Source organism: Rana temporaria, chromosome 11 (genome assembly GCF_905171775.1).
Source record: "Rana temporaria chromosome 11, aRanTem1.1, whole genome shotgun sequence".
NCBI lineage: Eukaryota > Metazoa > Chordata > Amphibia > Anura > Ranidae > Rana > Rana temporaria.
Genome location: NC_053499.1, coordinates 162406842 through 162429776, shown reverse-complemented (window position 1 = coordinate 162429776; position 22935 = coordinate 162406842). Strand labels below are relative to the sequence as shown.

General features: G+C 46.2%; 1 protein-coding gene across 2 annotated transcripts in view; it reads left to right on the top strand.

Annotated features, from left to right (window-relative positions):
- ANKRD11 (ankyrin repeat domain 11) overlaps positions 1 to 20806 on the top strand; it is a 158380-nt gene extending 137574 nt beyond the window's left edge. For both annotated transcript variants that reach the window (XM_040329617.1, XM_040329618.1), the window contains 6 exons: positions 552 to 699; positions 3033 to 9997; positions 13598 to 13696; positions 16002 to 16145; positions 17571 to 17663; positions 19853 to 20806. In XM_040329617.1, the coding sequence (XP_040185551.1) occupies positions 552 to 699; positions 3033 to 9997; positions 13598 to 13696; positions 16002 to 16145; positions 17571 to 17663; positions 19853 to 20038 (7635 nt within the window). In that variant the 3' untranslated portion in view covers positions 20039 to 20806. The remainder of the gene's footprint in view (positions 1 to 551; positions 700 to 3032; positions 9998 to 13597; positions 13697 to 16001; positions 16146 to 17570; positions 17664 to 19852) is intronic.
- Positions 20807 to 22935: the final 2129 nt, after the last annotated feature.

The following is a 22935-nucleotide window of genomic DNA, read 5'->3' as shown; positions in this document are numbered from 1 at the left end:
TTCGGAAACGCATGATGCGCCGGGGTGGAAGTTTTTGTCATCACGTCAAACACTTGGCCTCTGCATAGGAACGCCCACTCCCGTGGGAGCCACTACCCGGAAGTTGGGGGGGGGGGGGGGGGGATGGCTATACGACGGTATGTACAGCAAAAAAAAATAAAAAATCAGCATACTGTCAATGTTGTAAGTGAGCACAATGTAATGTTAGAAAAATGTTTTTAGGGTGAACCTCCGCTTTAACTGCCATGTGTACTGTTCCTTTTAAAGTCAATGGGACTTTGTTGATCTGCCTGTCGGTATCGGTCCCTAGAAGAGGTTTGCTCCTAATGGCGCACTTTCTTCTTCTCTTACCTCCCGGCTCCCCCTTTCTCTCTCCCTCATGCTTTCTCCTCTCCCATTTGTCTTTCATTGACCCCTTTTGTATGTTTTAATGTTTAAATCAAATCCTGTTTCATAGAAATCTTTCATCAAAGTTTTCAGAAGTTGAACCCGTTGCCATCCAAGCTTCTCAGATTCTCGTGTGGTCTCTCATAGCTGTGTCTACATTCCAGGTTGTAAAGCTCCTGTTGCGGTATGGAGGGAATCCTCATCAAAGTAATCGGAGGGGCGAAACCCCTTTAAAAGTTGCAAATTCTCCAACTATGGTCAATCTTCTCCTGGGCAAGGGTACCTACACCTCGAGTGAAGAAAGCTCAACTGGTAAGTGGAACGAGTTTGAACTTTTTGCTTATAAGTACAAGTTTATATCTTGAGCCGACATTGCGAAGCTACAAATGTTTAATGAAATCCCCGGGATTCTGAAGGGTTTAAAATGATTGGATTTGGGCTCTTATTCCCTCATGGCACAACATGCCCGTCCTTTTCTTGTGCCAAGTAGTGATTATAACCAGGCTGTCCCATGTTCTCCATGTAGATTAAAGTAGTTCTAAACACAAGTTTTTTTCCTTTTTAAAGAACTCAGGTTTTCACACAATTTACATAGTTTGGGTCAAGCTTGAGGCCAACCTGTGAGGCCACTGGATGTGCGGTGTATATGCTGGATGTGCGGTGTATATGCTGGATGTGCGGTGTATATACTGGATGTGCGGTGTATATACTGGATGTGCGGTGTATATACTGGATGTGCGGTGTATATACTGGATGTGCGGTGTATATACTGGATGTGCGGTGTATATACTGGATGTGCGGTGTATATACTGGATGTGCGGTGTATATACTGGATGTGCGGTGTGATGTGCGGTGTATATACTGGATGTGCGGTGTATATACTGGATGTGTGGTGTATATACTGGATGTAGCTGCGGCTCTGTATACAGCATACCGCACTTCTGGGTTCCAACCGAGACTTCCTGGCTGAGTCCAAGGATGGCTGATGTCACAACCTCTTACTCGGCCAATCAGAGGAAGCTTTGTATTCATTAACCAATTAAGACCCGGACCAAAATGCAGCTAAAAGACCTTGCCCCTTTTTGCGAATTCGGCACTGTCGCTAAAACTGAAAATTGCGTGGTCGTGCGACGTGGCTCCCAAACAAAATTGGCGTCCTTTTTTCCCCACAAATAGAGATTTCTTTTGGTGGTATTTGATCACCTTTTTTGTGCCATAAACAAAAATAGAGCGAAATTTTAAAAAAAAAACTATTTTTAACTTTTTGCTATAATAAATATCCCCCAAAAATATATAAAAAAAAAATTTCCCTCAGTTTAGGCCGATACGTATTCTACCTATTTTTGGTAAAACAAATCACAATAAGCGTTTATTGGTTTTGCGCAAAATTTATAGCGTTTTATTGATTTTTCTGCATTATGGTAAAAGACCGCCTTGCTATGTCCGCAACCCACATCTCTAAAAACTTACCTGAGCCCCCTATTGATCCAGCACTGTGTCTGGCTGTGGATCTTATCCCCCATCTTCCTGTATTTACAGACTTCACTGAGGGCAGTTTTCTCTCAATCCAGAGCTGTCCCGTCCACTCTTCTCCCCTATTCCTGTTTTCACAACGGAGGCAGCAATGGAAGCCACTGGCTCCTGCTGCCGTCCATCAAATCCTCTGAGGAGAGAGTTGGGGGAGGGGCGTGTTGCTGAGCCACACTATGTATGGATGCAGCAGCCTGGAGTGAGCCCGCAAGTGTGCCCCCTATAGCAAGCGGATTGCTATGGGGGGCACACACACAAGAGGTGTCTGCACCGACAGAGGACCCCAGGAGAGGAGGTAAGGGACTGCTCTGTGCAATACTATTGCACAGAACAGGTAAATATAGCATGTTTATTTTAATTAAAGAATTGAGACTTTTAAAGCGGAGTTCGCAGAAATTTTGCGTTTTGCAGGCGCTATAGCGTTTAAAAATAGGCCCTGCAAACCGCCCAAAAAACAGCTACTCCAGTGCGAAAGCCCGAGGGCTTTCACACTGGAGGTGCGCTGGCAGGGCATCAGAAAAAGTCCTGCCAGCAGCTTCTTTGGAGCGGTGAACTCACCGCTCCCAATGCGCTCCTGCCCATTGAAATCAATGGGCAGCGCCTCCGTACCGCCAGCAAAACACTGCTATAGTGGCGGCTGCTAGCTGGTTTTAATGCACCGCAAAGGTAAAGCACCAACGCTATAGGCAGCTCGGTGTGAAAGGCCTATGAAAGTCAGCAGCTACAATCTTTGGTAACGGGTCTCTTACAGCGCATGCGCAAGTCGCGCTGCGCGATTTGAGTGGTCCCTGCTGCCTCCTGGGACCTGTGTCTCCCAGAAGACAGCGGGGGCATCACCTGGCTGTGCAATGTTGTTTAATTGATTGGCTGAATTTATTTAAAAATGATGGATACATTAGTAAAAGGATGTATTTAGCAATATGTCAACAGATTTATTCTAAGCTCTCAAGCTTGACTTGTATGTGGGCAGATTTTCAATTTAATATTTTAAAACCTCCTTTTTCTTAAGAGCTGCCCTAATACTGCCAGGCATGTGTGCGGTCAAGCTCACCATTTTTTTTATAAAATTGTTTTAGTTAATTGTGTTCCTGAGATTTTTGTGTTTTGCTTTGCAGAAACTTCAGAAGAGGAAGATGCACCTTCATTTGCACCCTCCAGCTCGGTGGATGGCAATAACACAGACTCGGAGTTTGAGAAGGGCCCGAAACGCAAAGGCAAGCGTCGGCGTCATCGTCCGTCAAAAAGTACGCCGGTGAAAGACGAGTACGAGTTTGATGAAGACGACGAAGAAGATCGTGTGCCTCCAGTTGATGACAAACATTTGCTGAAAAAAGAGTTTCGGAAAGAGGCTAAAGCCAACAGTCTTATTGCTGTTGCTATTGCTATTCCTAAAATGGAAGTAAAAACGTTTGTTAAAAATACAACTGCGCCAAAGAAAGCTGCTCGCCGTATCCTGTCGGACACTTCAGACGAGGAGGACGGTTCCATCACCATAGGGGCCCCTGAAAAGCTCTGCCTGTCGGCTCCTACCGTCCTACCGAGCAATAAAACCAGGGAGCAGCCTGTAGCAAAGCATAAAGAGAAAGGCAAAGTCAAAAAGAAGCGGAAGAAAGATGCAAAAACAAAGGAAGTAAAGTTTGAGAAGAAAAACGTATTTTGTTCCTCTGAAACAGAAAGTGAAAACTTAGAGAGTGATGTAGAAAACGATATACTTTCCTTAGAAAATTCAAACTGTGTAAAAGACTCTGCCTTAGCATTGAAGGAGACTTCTTTGTTTAGCTCTCTTTCAGCATCTTCAGCATCTTCTCAAGGGAGTTTAGCATCACAGAAGCACAATGCTAATATCCCTGACCAGCACTCCAAGCACTGGAGAACGGACAATTGGAAAACGGTATCTTCCCCTCACTGGTCAGATGTTAGCTCTTTATCGGACTCCACAAGGACACGGTTGACTAGTGACTATGATTACTCCTCAGAGGAGTCCAGTGTAGAGTCTGTAAAACAAGTTAAAAAGAAACACGAGCACAAAAAGAAAAGCAATATGCATAACAGCATATACGAAAAGAACTCTTTTCATCTTCACGTAGATGGGGCAATTCCAAAACTAGATAAAGAAGGTAAAGTAGTAAAAAAACACAAAACTAAACACAAAAATAAAGAAAAAGGGCAGGCTGGACAAGACGTTAAAATCCTTAAAACCTTTTCTATCGACTACGACGACTCTAAACAAAAATCGGACAAGCCATTAAGTTTGGACGTTGACGTTCCTGAAAAATTAAAAGTATTAAAACATGAAAACGAGCACCTCAGAAAGGAGGACAAGCTTTCAAAAGTAAAATCTGAGAAAGAAGACTGGGGCTACCGGGATGAAAGTAGTAAGGTTACCAAAGAAGAGAAGTCATCTAAAAAGAATAAAGAGGGCAAGGACAGTAGTAAACTTTTTAAAGAGGACAGAGACCGCTCTGGAAAAACAGAAAAAACTGTCAAAGAAAAATCCCCCAAAGAAGAAAAGAAAGTCCACAAAGAAGAAAAGAAGAAGAAAACGAAAGACAAGTCCTCCAAATCTGAAAAGAAAAACGAGCTAAAAGAGGAGAAAATTTCCAAACCCGAAAAAGACAAAAGTTTCAAAGAGGAGAAGGTCAAGAAGGAAAAGTCTCACAAAGATGAAGCACCATTCGAAGAATTAAACAGCAAAACCAAATTTTTAGAAGAAACCAAGTACACTTCAGATGATCAGGGTTTATGGATTTCTGAGATGTCCTCAGACTCTTCTTTTGACTTCAAAGCTGAAGATAGCTGGGACTCTTCCTTTGCAGACTTTAGAGAAAGCAAAAACGATTCCATCCCTAAGCTTATTGTAGAATCTATCAAGGAGGAAGTCAAGGAAAAAGACTCCAAAAACAAAGACCGGAGAGAATATGGCGAGACGCAACCAGAGAAAGAGACTGTTGTAAAAAGAAAAGATCGAGACTCTACTGACAAAACTTCTGACAAAAAGAGAGATCAGACGGATGCACACAAAGGTGCCACCTTGTACACAGGTGAGCGTGAGAAGAAGAGGAAGGACTCTCTCGACACCACCAAAACACGAAAAGAAAAAGATGTGGACTCCGCAAGGAGGGATTCTTTAGGAAGCAAAGAACGGAGGGATTCTAAAACTAAACCAGAAGAACAGTATAAAGAAGACCTGAATGACCACGGGTCAGAGACCTCCTTTAAAGAGAAGTCAGAACAAGAGCCAATTACTAAGAATTCTGAGACACGGGAGAGGCATCACTCTGGCAAGGAAAGGCGGGACGCGGAGAGGAAGGAAAAATCTAAATCTGAAAAACATCGCGAGAAATCAAGAGATTCAGAAAAGCCTGAAAAACTTGACCGAAGTCAAAAAGAAACGGAGAAAGGGTCTCAAAAAAAGAAAGAGGAAAAGTACAAAGATAAAGTTTCCTCTGAGCAGAAAACTGAGAAGAAAGAAAAGGATTTTGGGGACAAGAGAGATGACAAGAAGGCCAAAGGGAAAAACTGGTATAACATTGCGGACATCTTTACAGATGAAAGTGAAGAGGAGGATAATCTATTCATGCCAGGGTTCAAAATCTCGGAGGCGTATGTCAATGATCTGCACAGAATGGATAGTTATCATGAGCGGGAGAATCCTTTACAAGACAAAGAGCCTTCCCAGGCTGATAAACACAGAAGAAATTCCAGTGAAAAACATTTGGGTGAAAAACAAAAAGATCGGGAACCAAAAGAGAAGAAGAAAGATAAAGGTCAGTCAGAATCAGGGAAAGAGAAGAAAGAAAAGAACACTGAAAAACACAAAGAGAAAAAAGATAAGGAGTCCCTTGACAAATACCGCAAAGACAGAATGTCAGTAGATTCCAACCAAGACAAGAAGTCTAAACAAAAGGTACCAGGTGATAAAAGTGAAAAGAGACACCAGACTGAGGAGAAGGTCAAAAACAAACACAAGGAGAAATCTGATAAAGATCACTTTAAAGATCGAAAGTCCTCTAAAGGTGATACTGAGAAGAGTCTTCTGGAGAAATTGGAAGAGGAGGCCCTCAATGACTACAAGGATGATTCCAATGACAAAATCAGTGAAATCTCTTCCGACAGTTTTACAGATCGGGGCCAGGATGCTGGCCTTGCAAACCTGTTGGAAGGTGCTGTGGTGACCACTATAGATTCAATCGAGGAAAAATGTAAAGATTCTGTACCTGGTTTGGCAGAAAAGTTGAAGGAAAAGGAAAGAAATAGGCACTCTAGCTCCTCTTCAAAGAAAAGCCATGACAAGGATAAATCACGAAAAGACAAGTCTGATAAGAAGGCTGAAAAACTGGATGAAACAAGGGACACCTATAGCAGGCGAGAGTCCATACAGTATGATAAGGAGACTCCAACAGCAGATGGAGACACTTTCTCTTCATTTTCTGTTAAGACGGAAACTGAAGAGGAATTGGATAGAAGCCTAGACTTTGCTTTTGGTTCTGAAAAAGAGAAGCATGATTCTGAAAGAGACTCACTAAAAAAATCTGAAAAGGACAAAGCATCATACTCTTCTGTTGTGAAAGAAAAGAAAAAGAAAGATAAACATCGTGACAAAAGCAAAGATGACAAACACCGAGACAAACATTTGGAAGCCTTCTTTAAGCATCACAGGGAGGAGCCGAAACCTATAAGTAGAGATAAGGAATCTCCATTACTTTTAAAAGAAAAATCTAAAGACGAGGTGGTAAGATTTGGCGATCTAAAAATCAAAGATAGAAAGGATAGCTTTGAGAAAGAGACTGTGAAGATCCTGAATGGTACAGAGAAAGTCACCCTTAAGGACGCCAACAAGAAAGACAATAATAGGCCACGAGAAAAACTTCTTGGTGATGGAGATCTAATGATGACCAGTTTTGAAAGGATGCTGAGCCAAAAAGATCTTGAAATTGAGGAAAAGCATAAAAAGCACAAAGAAAGAATGAAGCAAATGGAAAAGATGAGGCACCGCTCTGGAGATCCCAAGCTAAAAGAAAAATTAAAATCGGAAGAACAGCGTAAGAAAAGTCTGGACTTGACTGCCAAAAAACCTTTGGTAACGGATCCACTCCAAAAAGATAAAAAGTCTAAAGATTTATCATCCAATGCAGCACCACCTGAAAATAAAGCCCCGGCCATTACTGGGAATGATTCGAAAGATTGGCTCAATGGCCCACAAAATAAAGAAGTGCTCACAGCTTCTCCAAGACCTGATCAAAATAGGCCAACAGGTGTCCCCACTCCTACATCTGTCATCTCTTGTCCAAGTTATGAAGAAGTCATGCAGACCCCAAGGACCCCGTCTTGCAGTACCGAAGACTATCCAGATTTGATGTTTGACTGTTCAGATACGCAGCACTCTTTGCCTGTGTCTGCAATGTCTATGAATGCCTGCTCACCTACGTTTTTTGACCGTTTTTCAGCAACATCCAGTGGAATGCCCGAAAACCCAAGTCAGACACCTACTAGGGTACCTTGTTCTGTGAATCGTAGCCAATCTGTCTCTGTTGATGTCAGAAGAGTTCCCGAAGAAGAGTTTCCTCCTTCAGAAATGAAATTTTACAGACAGCAGAGTGTGCCGGCAGCTTCTAGCTTCAGTTCGCCAATGCATATAACAATGGATGAGAAGATCCAACCACTTGTTCCTGAAGAAAAATTCACATGCGGGTCTCCAAGTTACTTTTCACCAGACTACAGGGCAGTATCTCCTCCAAGAGTTGAAGTTGACGATACTTCCTGTACACCCGCAGCTGTTGCCAGTATTGCGCCATCACCTGACCGTGGCTATTTGGCAAAATCCCCACCATTAGAAAGAGATGACTTGCTTGAGCCTTCTACAGAAAGTGCCATTCCTCCCGATCTTGGCCTGCCATGTGACTCTGCTGAAGCACAACAAGCTACAGAATCCATTTTATCCCAAGAACCAAGCTATTCACCACCTGAGTCTAATTTTCTGCAACATGAACCAGCCTATTTACAGACTGATGATAACTTTATGACAAATGAAAATAGCTTTTCAGCAGCACCCGACTTTATGCCAGAGGAGGAGGAGGAGGAGGAGGAGGAGGAGGCACCACCACCTTATATACACCAGGAACCGGCCTACATTCCTCAACAGCCAGACTTTCTATCCCAGGAGCCAGAATATTTGCCTTCAGAGCCATCCTTTATGCCACCAGAACAGGGTTATGTTCTTCATCCAGGATCTAGTTTTCCCTCCACAGACCCTGCTTATTTGCCCACCGAATCTGGATTTCATACCCCACATACAGAAGCTTCTTTTTTACCCCCGGAACCTGCATTTTTACCACCACCTACAGAATCTGGTTTCCTTCCACCTGTTGAAGAGAATACATTTAGCTCAACAATTTCTGATCAAAATTTAGAATGGGTCAGTCCACATAATAGAAATACAGACTCTGTTATCCCCCCAAGTTTAATGAGTAACCCCCTGGACCCACCTGGGAACTGGTCAATGGCACCTGAGCTTCTAAAATCTCCTCCGAGGTTCACGGAGTCGCCTAAGGATTTTTGCTCGCCTGAAAAATCTATTGCTGCTTCAGTTCCATTTATTTCTTCTGATTCACCTTATCCAGTTTCTCCCATTCCCTACCCCTTGTCCGAACCAGCCCCAGATGAACTGAAAGAGGATAGGGAGCATGTTGAAGAGAGCCTGCCTCAGCCGGATGATCAAGGTCCATATGAATCTCCAACTCCTCTTACCAACTTTTTAAATAACTGCGATGATCTATCAGATGATCAGCAGGCATTGGCACCTGAGTCTCAACTCAACACAGAACCTCTAGAAGATGCATTGGCCTCCGTTAAAGAAAGTTATGTGGAGCCCAGTGATGTTCAACCACCACCTACTCAAGATCCAGAGCCATGGCCTGACCCATTTTCTTCAGCTGTGGAGGATCTGGATCTTGGACCATTTTCTCTGCCCGACCTTCCACTTCCTGTCAAAGAAGAAAGTGATGCCGAGATCTGTGAACAGCCAAACATCATTGCAAGGAGTCCCGATGTTCCTCCCGATGTTCCTCCCGATGTTCCTCCTGATATTCCTCCCGATGTTCCTTCTGATGATCCTCCTGATGATCCTCTTGGTGTGTCCAATGAGGATGACAACGTTGAAATGCCTCAGGTTGAAACTGATCTCCCACAGCCAGAGACTCCTAAAGAAACAAATACAGTGGAAATGGAGGAACCAATACCCGAAGTTCAGGAGCAGAAAGATGACCACGCTGAAGAACCAACAATAGACACTGAACAACTATCCCATAATACAAAGCCAGTGTTTGAACCAACAAGCTTTGCAATACCTTATGTACAACTGGAAACTCTTCAAGAAGTAGAGAATAAGGTACAGGAAAGCCTAAGTTCTTCTGCAGATACCTGCACTCCGGTGTCACCAAAGCAGACTGAGGCCGATGTGAAAGAAGCCGAAAGTCAACCGGTGGAAACAGTTGCTAGTGAACCCGTCGTACAAGTCGAGGCCCCTCCAGTTAACCCTCCAGTAGAAGTTCAAGAGCAAATGCCAAAAATAACAGTTGATACTCCAAAACCCCCCAAAGTAGACGAGATTCCGCTACGGATGACTCGAAACAGGGCTCAAATGCTGGCCAACCAGAATAAGCAGAACACTTCCACACCGGAGAAGGAACCACCTGTAGCAAATACACCATCGACCCGTGGAAAAAGTAAAGTCGCAGAGGAGGAAGATTCCCAAACGCACCCCCGCAAGAAGAAGTTGCAGAAGCCCAATCAACTTCAGCAGCAGATAATCAGCACCACCAGTCAGCAGACGCGGGAGATGATCCAGCAGACCTTGGCGGCCATCGTTGATGCCATCAAGTTGGACGACATTGAGCCATATCACAGCGACAGGTCGAATCCGTACTTTGAATATTTGCAGATTAGGAAAAAAATTGAAGAGAAGAGGAAAATATTGTGTTACATCACACCTCAAGCCCCTCAATGTTATGCTGAATATGTGACTTACACTGGCTCTTATTTATTGGATGGCAAACCTCTGAGCAAGCTTCACATCCCAGTGGTGAGTGCGCCATCCTGCTCTTCCTCGGGATGCTGGGGTCTAGGTGTGGAGGCTTTTATTTTTGTTGCGAATTTTAAAGACTCGCATCCATTTTATTTAAATTCTTTCACATCTGCTTTAAATGTTGGTGTCCTTGAAGGGTTAGTGCATCGTAGAGGAGACGCCGATCGGACCAACCCAGCGCTTTGTGTATGGCCTCAGCCAGTGCCGATCTGACCAGGCCACTGTTGTGTTCTGCCCCACACACATGGGACCTGGTCACCAGGCTCCCGGTGGGCAGGGCAGAAAGTGTCAAAGGGCGTGGCCAAAGCAGGGCTGGGTTAGGCCATATACTGTGTAAGCCATTGGTCTTCAAACTATGGCCCTCCAGTTGTTCAGGAACTACAATTCCCATCATTCCTAGTCATGTCAGTTTTACAATGCCTCATGAGATGTGTAGTTCCGCAACAGCTAAAGGGCTGTAGTTTGAGGATCTTTGGTGTAAGCCCTGGGTTGGTCTGAGTGGCGCCTCGTCTACGGTACACTAACATATCTGGATCATTGAACTCAGACGCCCGCGCCCACATTCTGAGCACCGGCAGGGAAGCACTTAAAGCGGAGGTCCACACAAAAATGGAACCTCTGCTTTTCGGAACCCTCCGATGTCACATTTGGCACCTTTCAGGGGGGAGGGGGGTGCAGATACCTTTGTAATACAGGTATTTGCACCCACTTCCAGGAATAGACCCCCACTACAATATCAAAGTCCCAAATGTGATAAAAGTGATACAAGACGGTCACAAAAATATTGCTGATCACATTTGGGACTGATATTCAGCGTCCTGGTTATGTCGGCCTTCATTTACTATTTACATTTATATACATTTGTAGCGCAGAGCGCAGCCTTTTATATTTCGTTTATTTGCATAGCAAATGTATCACTTTTATCATTTTATTTTGGCTTTTTTTTTTTCTTTCGCCTGGTGATTTGACCAGTAGTGCACACACAATCTGGATGAAGGAGCACAGGTGGCACGGCAGGATAGACTACAAGATTTTGATAAACACATTGAAGCTGAACTCCAGCTCACGTAATCAGTCAATTTTTAAAGGGTCTCCTCATGAGCCGCTCCTGCCAGGGTCTCCTCGTGAGCCGCTCCTGCCAGGGTCTCCTCGTGAGCCGATCCTGCCAGGGTCTCCTCATGAGCCGCTCCTGCCAGGGTCTCCTCATGAGCCGCTCCTGCCAGGGTCTCCTCATGAGCCGATCCTGCCAGGGTCTCCTCATGAGCCGATCCTGCCAGGGTCTCCTCATGAGCCGCTCCTGCCAGGGTCTCCTCATGAGCCGCTCCTGCCAGGGTCTCCTCATGAGCCGCTCCTGCCAGGGTCTCCTCATGAGCCGCTCCTGCCAGGGTCTCCTCATGAGCCGCTCCTGCCAGGGTCTCCTCATGAGCCGCTCCTGCCAGGGTCTCCTCATGAGCCGCTCCTGCCAGGGTCTCCTCATGAGCCGCTCCTGCCAGGGTCTCCTCATGAGCCGCTCCTGCCAGGGTCTCCTCATGAGCCGCTCCTGCCAGGGTCTCCTCATGAGCCGCTCCTGCCAGGGTCTCCTCATGAGCCGCTCCTGCCAGGGTCTCCTCATGAGCCGCTCCTGCCAGGGTCTCCTCATGAGCCGCTCCTGCCAGGGTCTCCTCATGAGCCGCTCCTGCCAGGGTCTCCTCATGAGCCGCTCCTCCCAGGGTCTCCTCATGAGCCGCTCCTGCCAGGGTCTCCTCATGAGCCGCTCCTGCCAGGGTCTCCTCATGAGCCGATCCTGCCAGGGTCTCCTCATGAGCCGATCCTGCCAGGGTCTCCTCATGAGCCGATCCTGCCAGGGTCTCCTCATGAGCCGATCCTGCCAGGGTCTCCTCATGAGCCGATCCTGCCAGGGTCTCCTCATGAGCCGATCCTGCCAGGGTCTCCTCATGAGCCGATCCTGCCAGGGTCTCCTCATGAGCCGATCCTGCCAGGGTCTCCTCATGAGCCGATCCTGCCAGGGTCTCCTCATGAGCCGATCCTGCCAGGGTCTCCTCATGAGCCGATCCTGCCAGGGTCTCCTCATGAGCCGATCCTGCCAGGGTCTCCTCATGAGCCGATCCTGCCAGGGTCTCCTCATGAGCCGATCCTGCCAGGGTCTCCTCATGAGCCGATCCTGCCAGGGTCTCCTCATGAGCCGATCCTGCCAGGGTCTCCTCATGAGCCGATCCTGCCAGGGTCTCCTCATGAGCCGATCCTGCCAGGGTCTCCTCATGAGCCGATCCTGCCAGGGTCTCCTCATGAGCCGATCCTGCCAGGGTCTCCTCATGAGCCGATCCTGCCAGGGTCTCCTCATGAGCCGATCCTGCCAGGGTCTCCTCATGAGCCGATCCTGCCAGGGTCTCCTCATGAGCCGATCCTGCCAGGGTCTCCTCATGAGCCGATCCTGCCAGGGTCTCCTCATGAGCCGATCCTGCCAGGGTCTCCTCATGAGCCGATCCTGCCAGGGTCTCCTCATCTGGCTTCTTAAGGCGAAGCTTTATGGGTGATTTTAATCTTTGGTTAGGATTTCGCCCCTTGGAGTTGTCTGAATATTCTCGATCTGCACACTGCTACATAAAGGGGTTGTAAAGGCAGAAGGTGCATTAAGATAAAAAGGCTTCTGTGTGCAGCCCCCCCCCCCCCCCATACTTGCCTGAGCCCCCTCTCCATCCAGCGACGTTGCATGAGAGACTCTGCTGCCCTGGGACTCTCCCTCCTCGTTGGCTCCTACTACTGTCAATTAAAGTCAGTGAGCCCATGAGGAGAGGGGGGGTGGGGCCTAGCCTCTGGATACACAGAGCTGCAGCTTGGCTCGAGTGCCCCCATAGCAGGCTGCTTGCAGTGAGAGAAATGGCAGGAGGGAGGAGCCAGGAGCAACGGCGCGGCACCAGAGAAGAGGACGATCTGGGCTTCTCTGTGCAAAACACTTACAGAGCCGGTAAGTAGAACATAAAAAGGAGACTTTTTAGTATCACTTTAAAGCTGAACACAGGAATTCAGCTACTTTGTAGAAACTGCGCGCATACCACTAGTTAAGTCCAAGGCGCCCGCCGCCTCACCTCGTAGACTTTAATTTTCACATCCAACAAGTTTATTGTGTTCCAGGAAGATAACTTCTGGAGCTTAGATGCTGCTCACTGTGGTCTGCTCTGCCTGCCCCTCCCCTCTTTCTGCCCATTCACAGAAGCCTTTGTATTTTGTGACGTCAGTCACAAAATGCAAAGGCTTCTATGAATGTGAAGTAGTGACGTGTCCCTGGGTGTGGTCTGTCATCTCATACTTGGCTGTATTGCACCTTGTCTTACGCATTTCACCTCCTGTACTTCGGGCTTTATTGGATTAAGGAGACCCTTGTACTCATACCCTTTCTTTTTCACTCTGTCCTAACTTTGGTGTTTTATTTTACTGTATTTATTATTTTACTGTATTGTGTTTTTTTGTTTTTTTCGTATTTTGGCCAAAGTTTTTTTAGGCCCATCTGTAAACTTTAAAAGTAAATCCCTTTCAATAAAGAATATCTGATTAAAAAATGATATGCCTGTCCGTGCTGAAAGCGTGTTCTTTCTGTAGATCGCACCGCCGCCATCGTTATCGGATCCGCTAAAAGAATTATTCCGGCAACAGGAAGCGGTGAGGGGGAAACTTCGCCTGCAACACAGCATTGAAAGGGTAAGGACAACATTTTATATATTCTAGAATATATATATATATATATACGCCTTGTAAACTACCAATAGAAATACACCCGCTTAGATTTACCAAACCCCAAAAAAACAATCCTGAATACCGGACCAAATTCTCTTACAATGCCCAGAGACCTGAGCCCTGCTGTCTGGTGGGGTTTGCTGCATTGGGTGACCAGCACATCTAGTTAAAGTTGTAACCGTAAAAAAAAAAGAGAAATCCTGTTCCTTTTAAAGCAGGATATACAGCATAGTGCTGTCATTTGTCCCATTCTATGCTGTAAAATGCCTGGTTGATCCTGCTTGTTCCTGTGTCCCCCTATATCGGTAATGGCGAACCTCGGCACCCCATATGTTTTGGAACTACATTACCCATGATGCTCCACTACACTGCAGAGTGCATTAGCACAGTGCTGGGACAAGGTCATTAAGAGCCCAGGGCAAACATGCCAAGGTCATCCCCCCCCCCCCCCCAAGATGTGTGAGCAATATGTATCAGCAAAGTTCCCCCCACAAAAACACTGAGCACTAATCTGCATGCTTGCCCCCTAAGCATAAATCCCCCCTCCTCCCAGTACAAATCCACCCCCTTTCCAGCAAAAATCATTGCCCCCTATATAGAGCTGCACGATTCTGGTCAAAATGAGAATCACGATTATTTTGCCTAGACTAAAGATCACGATTCTCAAAAACTGAATGCCAGAACCCCCTCCCCCAATAAATCTGTGATTTATCTGAAAATATGAATATAAAAAAAACAGACCAGTGATATGTCTATAACGTTAAAGACCATATAACTCCTATGAAAAAAGCAGAATCAAACTTTTTGATTCTACTTTTTTCATAGGAGTTATATGGTCTTTAACGTTATAGACATATCACTAGTCTGTTTTTTTTTTTTTATACATCGGAAGCAGTACCGCCGGCAACCACTGGGTGGGGCATGTATACACACTACAGTTGTACAGAACTGTGAGAGAAGCCCATGCATCTATCCAGCGGCGCAGGCTGCTGACTGTTCAGATATTGGCGCCATTTGCGTTCCACGCTGGTTATGTGGAACCGGCGGTGAACACAGAAGCCTCTAGTCCTAAATGTTCCCCTCCTGATGCACCCCCCCCCACTTCAAATCCCTCCCAGCACAAATCTTCTCCCACCCCCCTCCCAACACAAATCTTTGTCCGATGATCACGGGTGAGACATGGATCTTTAATCAGAAGCGCAGTTAACCATGGAAGAGAGAACATCCCAGTTCAAGGTACATGTCCTGATGGCGGCTCAGAATTCCATGGTGACCATGTGGCCCGTATCGCTGGTCTGCGCTCTCGCCGTCTCTCCTCGTGGCGTACGACACGCCAAGCTCAAGGCTAAGTAACCAAATATAAACAGGAAGCGGTTCTACACGGCTCCTGTGAGCCCAATGCCGATCGCCGTAGCTCCAAATCCTGCGCTCCTATGGTAGTATCCATGCCAGGGGAATCTTGGCTCCTCCCACTTGTAGTCCTCGGAGCAGAAGGAGGTCACGTGACTGCACAGCAGCGCAGTAAAATTAGGTATTTAGCTGCATGAATTTAAAAAAAGAACCTCACTGCTCTGTATATCTTGCTGTAACAGTGGGGATTCCAGGATTTGTGATTGGTTACTTCACAAGCCTTTCACATGGGGCGGACCCGCCCACTTGGCAGGGTGATCTCTGTTGATCACCACTCAGCGGGCGGATGACCGGTCTAGGTCTGCTCCACTGATGCCGACACGGCCCGCTCTCTATGGGGCTGTCAGATGGAAACCGACCAACAGTCCGATCTCCTGTATGGATCTGCATCTGTTTTTTTAGTGGACGGGGTTGGATGTCGGAGGGTGTCGGCAGACATCACCGTTCCATAGAGCAGTGGTCATCCACCCCGTCCTCAGGGCCCACTAACAGGCCAGGTTTTCAAGATAACTAAAATACATGACAGGTGATCTCTATTTGCTGCTCAGTGATTGCAGTATTCCAGTCTGCATCTCCCCCCAAGGTAATACTTAATATCTGGCCTGTTGGTGGGCCCTGAATACAGGAGTTTATGATCCGGTCTGCCTGAAAAACAGACATGTGGACCCGGCCTTAGGGGTCCCTAACCCAACTGATCAGCTGGTGTTTTGGGGTAGTCATTCTGGTAAGTTGGATCTCCTAATCACTATTGGCCCCCTCCCCCACCTGTGTTTATGGATCTGCAAGGCTGTAGTGGTGTCTATGGACACATCTGGAGAGGTTTGTAGTCTTGAATCTGATTCGTCTGATCTCTCTGTAGGAGAAACTCATCGTGTCTTGTGAACAGGAGAACCTCAGAGTTCATTGCAGAGCGGCCAGGACAATTGCCAACCAGGCTGTGCCTTTTAGTGCCTGCACCATGCTGCTGGACTCGGAGGTGTACAACATGCCTCTGGAAAATCAGGTGAGTGCCGGGAGGGGGGGGTTCCTGGATTTCGGATCTGCACAACTTTCTTATTCTTTAGTGTTCTCTTCATTCCCCGCCTCCCTTTTCATGTAGGAATGTAGAAGTCTAACCACTTGACTGCCTGAAAAATTACCCCCCTTCATGACCAGGACACTTTTTTTTATTTATTTTTTTGGCGATACGGCACTGCGCTTGACCATTGAGCTTTCGTTTTTTGCAAAATTTTGGGGGAAAATTACCTTTCTGCTATAAAACATCCAAACATTTTTTTGGTAAAAATCAAATGTTATCAATTTAGGCCAATATGTATTCTGCTACATATTGTAACAAATCCCCAATAAGCGTATATTGATTTGGTTTGCACAAAAGGTACGTCTACAGACTATGGGATAGAGTTATGGCGTTTTTATTTTTTTACTAATAGCGGAGATCAGCAACTTGTAGCAGCGGGACTGCCAAACTACGGCGGACAATCTTGCACTGACCGTTTGTGGGAACCAGTGACACCAATACAGTGATTAGTGGTAAAACGATACACTGTCACTGTACTAATGACACCGACTAGGAAGGGGTTTACCCTCTAAAGCAGGTTTCTCCAAACTTTTTAAACAAAGGGCCAGTTTACTTCAGACTTTAGGAGGGCCGGACTGGGGACGTTGGGAGTATAAAATGTCCAGTGGGAGTAAACCATACCGTCAGTGGGAGGACTAGTGCCCTATTTGGGTGGTTTCAGCAACAAGAACGATTCCCCGTTGTTGGTGTCAGTGGGAGGACTAGCGCCCCAAGGGCCAGAAAAAGGCAAGCAAAGGACTGCCTCCGGCCCCAGGGCCGCAGTTTGGAGACCCCCTGCTCTAGGGGTGATGAAAGGGTTAAATGTGTGCATAGCCAGTGTTTGTGCTGCTTTTACTAAAGGATGTGCTGGATTGTATTGCCTGCTTAAAAAAAAATATATAAAAAAAAATAAATACAAATGAAAATAAATACACAAGTGGTGATACCAATGGACAGAAAACAATTGTGAGCCAACTCTGTTAATTCCATGGGGACTTGAGGTACGGAGCCTTTGGGTCTCATTCTGTGAGGTTGGAACCTCTCCGGTGTCTCCCCTTGATCAGCGGGTGCCAGTAGACATCCATAGGCCGGCACCCGCTGATCGGCTTCTGCTGTGACAAACCACAGCACAAGCAGCGTGCCCCCTGCAGGCGGAAGTGCAGAACTGTGCATGCATGTGTATCGGTTTAGCTTTTTGGTAAACTTCCAGACGAGCAGTAGGAAAGCGGACATGCCCCTCCCCCCTTTGGGGTCACCAACCTCATGTATCCAGAATTGAGTAACGATTGTAGAGTTTGGATTTGTACGAGGCGCAGCTCTGAATCTTCAGCCTTTTCTGGTGGTTTTGACGTTTTTATTTTTTCTGTGCAGGGAGATGAAAATAAATCCGTCAGAGATCGGTTCAATGCCCGTCAGTTTCTGTCCTGGCTGCAAGATGTGGATGACAAATATGACCGGATGAAGGTGAGTGCCGCGTATACCTGCAGCTGCACAGCCATTAAAAGTGGATAATCGGGTGAATAGATCAGGGGGTCTCAAACTGACAGCCCTCCAGCTGTTGTGCAACTACAAGTTCCATGAGGCTTTGCAAGGCTGACAGTTACAAGCATGACTCCCACGGGCAGAGGGATGATGGGACTTGTAGTTTTGCAAAAGCTGGAGGGCCGCCAGTTTGAGACCCCTGGAATGGATTTCATATGGAGTCGGGAGGGGGGGGGGGGGGGTACACGGCCATTTCATGCTTTCCCATGGGCTGGATACAAACTGCATTGCATGATGTAGAGACGTGGCCTGATGGAGAAGCAGGGAATTGTGGGGGATTTGTGGAAATCAGTCGGCATATGAACACGGTTAACAGTCATTTTTTCCTGGCAGCCGAAATGCAATCCAATAAATCTGGAAAATCCGATCACCTCTCGGGGGGGATCAGGAAGGAATCTTTTCCCCTGTTGTAGCAAATGAGATGGTTCTTTGCTGGGGGTTCTCGCCTTCCTCTCTGTGGGTGAAGGATTGTATAGATGAGATTGTATGATCTTCTTCTTTTTTTTTTTTTGTTGTGTCCTTTTTCATCCTAATTATGTATCAATACATGAACCCCTGAAGTGTGACAGATCTTTGCTCACTCATCGAATGTTAGCGCAGCTTATTGGATCAGACAGGGGCGCCATCAATGGTTTCATGGTGTATTCTATTCCACTTATTTTTTAAAGAGAAGGTTTGTGCTTTACGTTTTTTTTTTGGAGGGGAGGGGCAGGGTTTTGGCAGGTACCCACTCTACAACTTCCAGGGGAATCACCTAGGCCAGTAATGGTGAACCTTGGCACCCCGGATGTTTTGGAACTACATTTCCCATGATTGTTGAGCATCATGGGAAATGTAGTTCCAAAACATCCGGGGTGCCAAGGTTCTCCATCACTGACCTAGGCGAGTCCCCTGGAAGTTCTGTTCAACCCAACCTCCTCCCCAGCCCCTCCCCACCCCCAACCTCCTCCCCAGCCCCTCCTCACCCTCCAACCTCCTGAGACATGTCTAAGGTCCCAGAAGGCTGTGGAACGTTTCCTAAAGTGCAGCGGGAAGCCCGGCTGTCAGGCCACAAGGAGTCGCAGCCGCCTTCCCACACTGAACATGCCGGCCCTGGGACCCGAGGACACTTTATAAAGATCCTAAAGGAATGTTCCATTTTTTGGGGGGGATGGTGGGGGAAAGACCATCACTTCTTTGCTTTGTAATGGTGGGAACACAGAGCACTGAATATCCCCGACAATGAAATGTCCGCTTTTGTGCAGCAGATTTATCACTTAGAAATGATGATAATAGCAGGTAGAGCCGGCTGCTTCCTTCAGTGGAATTATCTGCAGAATAGAAGTGGGTGCAGTTTGCATTGTTTATGTAGACCTAGAAAGGACTAGTTCCTTGAAACCAGAATGGGTGTTTTTTATATATTTTTTTTATATATATATATATATATATATATATATATATATATATATATATATATATATATATATATATATATATATATATATATATATATATACATTTCTATATATATATATATAAATTTCTATATATATATATATATATATATATATACATTTCTATCCGTTTATTTATATATATATATATATCTATCTCTTCCTTAGTGGAACCTTTTGATTATGAGTATAATTTGTTCCAGGAGAATGTTCGTAATCCAAAGCACTTGCATATCAAAGTGAGTTTCCCCATAGAAGTCCATGTTCTGCATTGACTTCAGTGACATGCAATACCGCATGTGGCCAGAGGTGGGGGGGGCGCCTGAGAGCCTCGGAAATACTGGAGGACGGCTCGGCTGAACTGGGGAAAACCTTGGAAAAGCTCTGGAACTGAGTATTTCTGATCGGCTCCGGCGCCCCCGCACCTCTGGCCAAACGCAGTACTGCACGCCGCTGTGGCTCGAATCTCTCGTTTTGTGTGGAAACACTCGCAAACAGTCAGGATTTTACAAAAAAATGCTTGTATTGCGAAACACTCGTTAACCGCGTTACTCGCAATCCAAGGTTATATAACACGTGTTCTTTATGACATTTCCAGTCACTTGAAGCGTTTGCTGTAATGACAGAATAGTCGCCGCGTTGTTTTTAATGGTGGTCTTTTTTTGCCCCTCCCTGCAGACATGCGTGTTAATGAGACAGCAACATGAAGCCGCCGCCTTGAACGCTGTCCAGAGGATGGAGTGGCAGTTGAAGATGCAGGAACTGGATCCGACCGGACACAAATCCCTCTGCGTCAACGAGGTTCCCTCTTTCTATGTGCCAATGGTGGACGTGAACGATGACTTTGTGCTCTTGCCGGCATGACAAGGCGGACTCTCCGGGGTTTTTCTTTTTTTGGTTTTATTTTATTTTCATTCAAAACTGGCAAGGGCCGGCCCCCTTGGCTAAGAAGAGCTCAGTTTTCGCTTGCACAGCTGCGTCGAGAAATAAAGCCCCTCCCCCCACTCACCGTGCAATCTTCAGAAATCAAAATCTTTTAAAATGACCTTTTTAATTATTTTATTTTTTGGCTTTATGTTCCACCTTGTCGGGACATGGTGCGATGACCTCAGGTCAGCCAACGCCGGGGCCCACTTTGCAAAGCAGATGGGGCCCCTTTTTATTTTTAATACATTTTCTGTTCCTGGAAACTTCCTGCAGGTCCTGCATGTGGTTCATACTGGTTTAGGATCCTCACCCCTCCCCCTCCCCCCCAGCAGCAGCGAGCATGGCTGTCCTGAATTTCATTTTAAAAAGGAGACCAACACCCGGTTTGTGTCACACGTTCCTCCTTTTCCCATCTTTTAATCTCCTCGGGCATTTTGTTTTCTCTTTTCGGAGAACTTTAACTTGAAAACACTACAGAGCCAATACTCTCCTATATGTATAAAAAAAAAGACAAAAAAAAGTATCTGGTAAATTCTGTACAGTTTTTTATACACATTACCCGATGTACTTTGCTGCCTTCTAGATAAATTATTTTGCAAACACATTACTGCACAGTTGTAAATAACTTATGTACTGTAACATCACTTTCAGTTTTGTGTAAAGAAATAAATTAAAAACTAAAAAAAAAAACCACAAAAAACTTTGTAATATATAAAGTTCCCGTGAGGCAGCACCTTCCTCCGAGAGTTCTGGGAGTCTTTGGGTAACGGATGGGCCAAAAAAAGTGCTGTTTATCTTCAGTATTTTGCTATATTTTTTGTGATTTCTCATTGTATGCCTTACGGAAAACGGCGACTTCAGATTCTGCCAATGGTTGGACCTCGCGCTGCAGAAGAGGACGCCATTACAGCTTCACGCCATTACACTTCATTTAATGACTTCCAACTTTTTTTGGGTTTTCTGTTAAGTTCTCAGTGAATATTTTTTGGTTTATTTTATATTGTCTTGGTACTTGTAGCTGGTAAATAGAAAAAAAAAATCCCCTGTGTTGTAAACAATGGTGGTCATGGGGCTTGGCCTGGACTAGACATGTGCACTGCCGAAAAATGGGTTCATTTTCGTTTCCATTTTTTTTCGGAAATTCTAATTTTCTGAATTTTGGTATTTCAAAGATTTCCAAATTTGGAAATGTTTAAAATTTGGAAATGTTCAAAATTTGGAAATGACGTATTTGTCAAAATTCTTTAAACGAATTGCACATGTCTAGCCTAGACCCCAACGGAAGAACCACGGGGACCTGTAGCGTGCCACCCCCAGTCTCACCTTCTATAGAATGTCCACACAGTAATGTGTCCTCGTTGATGGGATAACTATGGAAGCCCCTTGTGCCCCGCCTTACATCTTATGATCGTTGTGTACTTGCTAACCCCTACGCGTTTCTCGAGCCGTCCATTTCTATGGTTCACCATCTTTTTTGTATTTTTTTCTGTTAAGTTTGAATTGGATTCTGTCCTCGAGTTGATCTGTTCAGTTTGGTGTGTGAGAGAATACTGTAGCCACCCAAACCCTTCTCACCCCCCCCTCCCCGAGGCCACACAAGGTGGTATCATGTCCATTCCTGCAGAGGTCAGTGTAGAAGAATTGGACACGCGGGGAGTGACTTGCAGAGTTGCTACTCGGTGTACATTCCCGGCACACAGAGTTGTGTTCTTGGACCAGTTAGGCCTCATTCACACGGGCGTGCTACAGTGTATTTCCATGTGATGGCCCCGTTTACCCGCTAGGGGAAGCACCGGTGGTTTACATCTCTGTGCATGCAGTCCTATTCGTGTCAATTGGAACGCAGCGGCTGTACGGTCACCTCTGTTTAACATGCTAGGGTTTGTTCCCAAAAGGTGTGCAGGGCTGTCAAATTGACAGCAGCTGTGTCCCAATTTGACAGGAATAGGGACTGTTTGCACCAAGATGCATGGAAACACCTAGGCATCCCCATGCATGCAAACAGCCCTGGCATAGGTGTATGCTGTACTACACCTGTATGAATACGGCCTTATTGTAACCTACCAGTTTAGATAGCTTGACCTATGACTAGAACATTCGTTCACATTTCACAAGCTGGTTCTGAGTTTTGTGCAAGTTGTGCAGGGCGGCGGCGTGGTCTCTATGGGTGGTGGGCGGTGGCGGCGTGGTCTCTATGGGTGGTGGGCGGCGGCGTGGTCTCTATGGGTGGTGGGCGGCGGCGGCGTGGTCTCTATGGGTGGTGGGCGTCGGCATGGTCTCTATGGGTGGTGGGCGTCGGCATGGTCTCTATGGGTGGTGGGCGGCGGCGGCGTGCTCTCTATGGGTGGTGGGCGGCGGCGTGGTCTCTATGGGTCTACCATTGTTTGTCTTCAGTAACAGATGGAAAATAGTTTCACAGTTTTTTTTCATTGTGTCTCGGACTATTGAGATGTGTTTTTGTGCTTAATTTTCCTCAGTCTCTGGACGATCGATGTGTGTTGTAAGATTGTATTGGTGATTTGCTCCTCTTCCCAGTCTGTGTGGTTTTGTCCAGTCATTAGTTGGGGGGGGGGGGGGTCTCTGGTTTGTCCAGTCATTGGTTTGGGGGGGGTCTCTGGTTTGTCCAGTCATTGGTTTGGGGGGGGGTCTCTAGTTTGTCCAGTCATTGGTTTGGGGGGTCTCTCTGTTTTGTGCTCCATACAGTTCACCCTCCTGAGGATTTGTTGTTTTTAGTTTCTATTGTTTTGCATGTATTTGTGGTCTTTGCTGTGAGGTTTCTTGTTACATTCCACAGTACAGGACGATCGGTCAGAGCGAGTCTCTTGTCTCCTGTA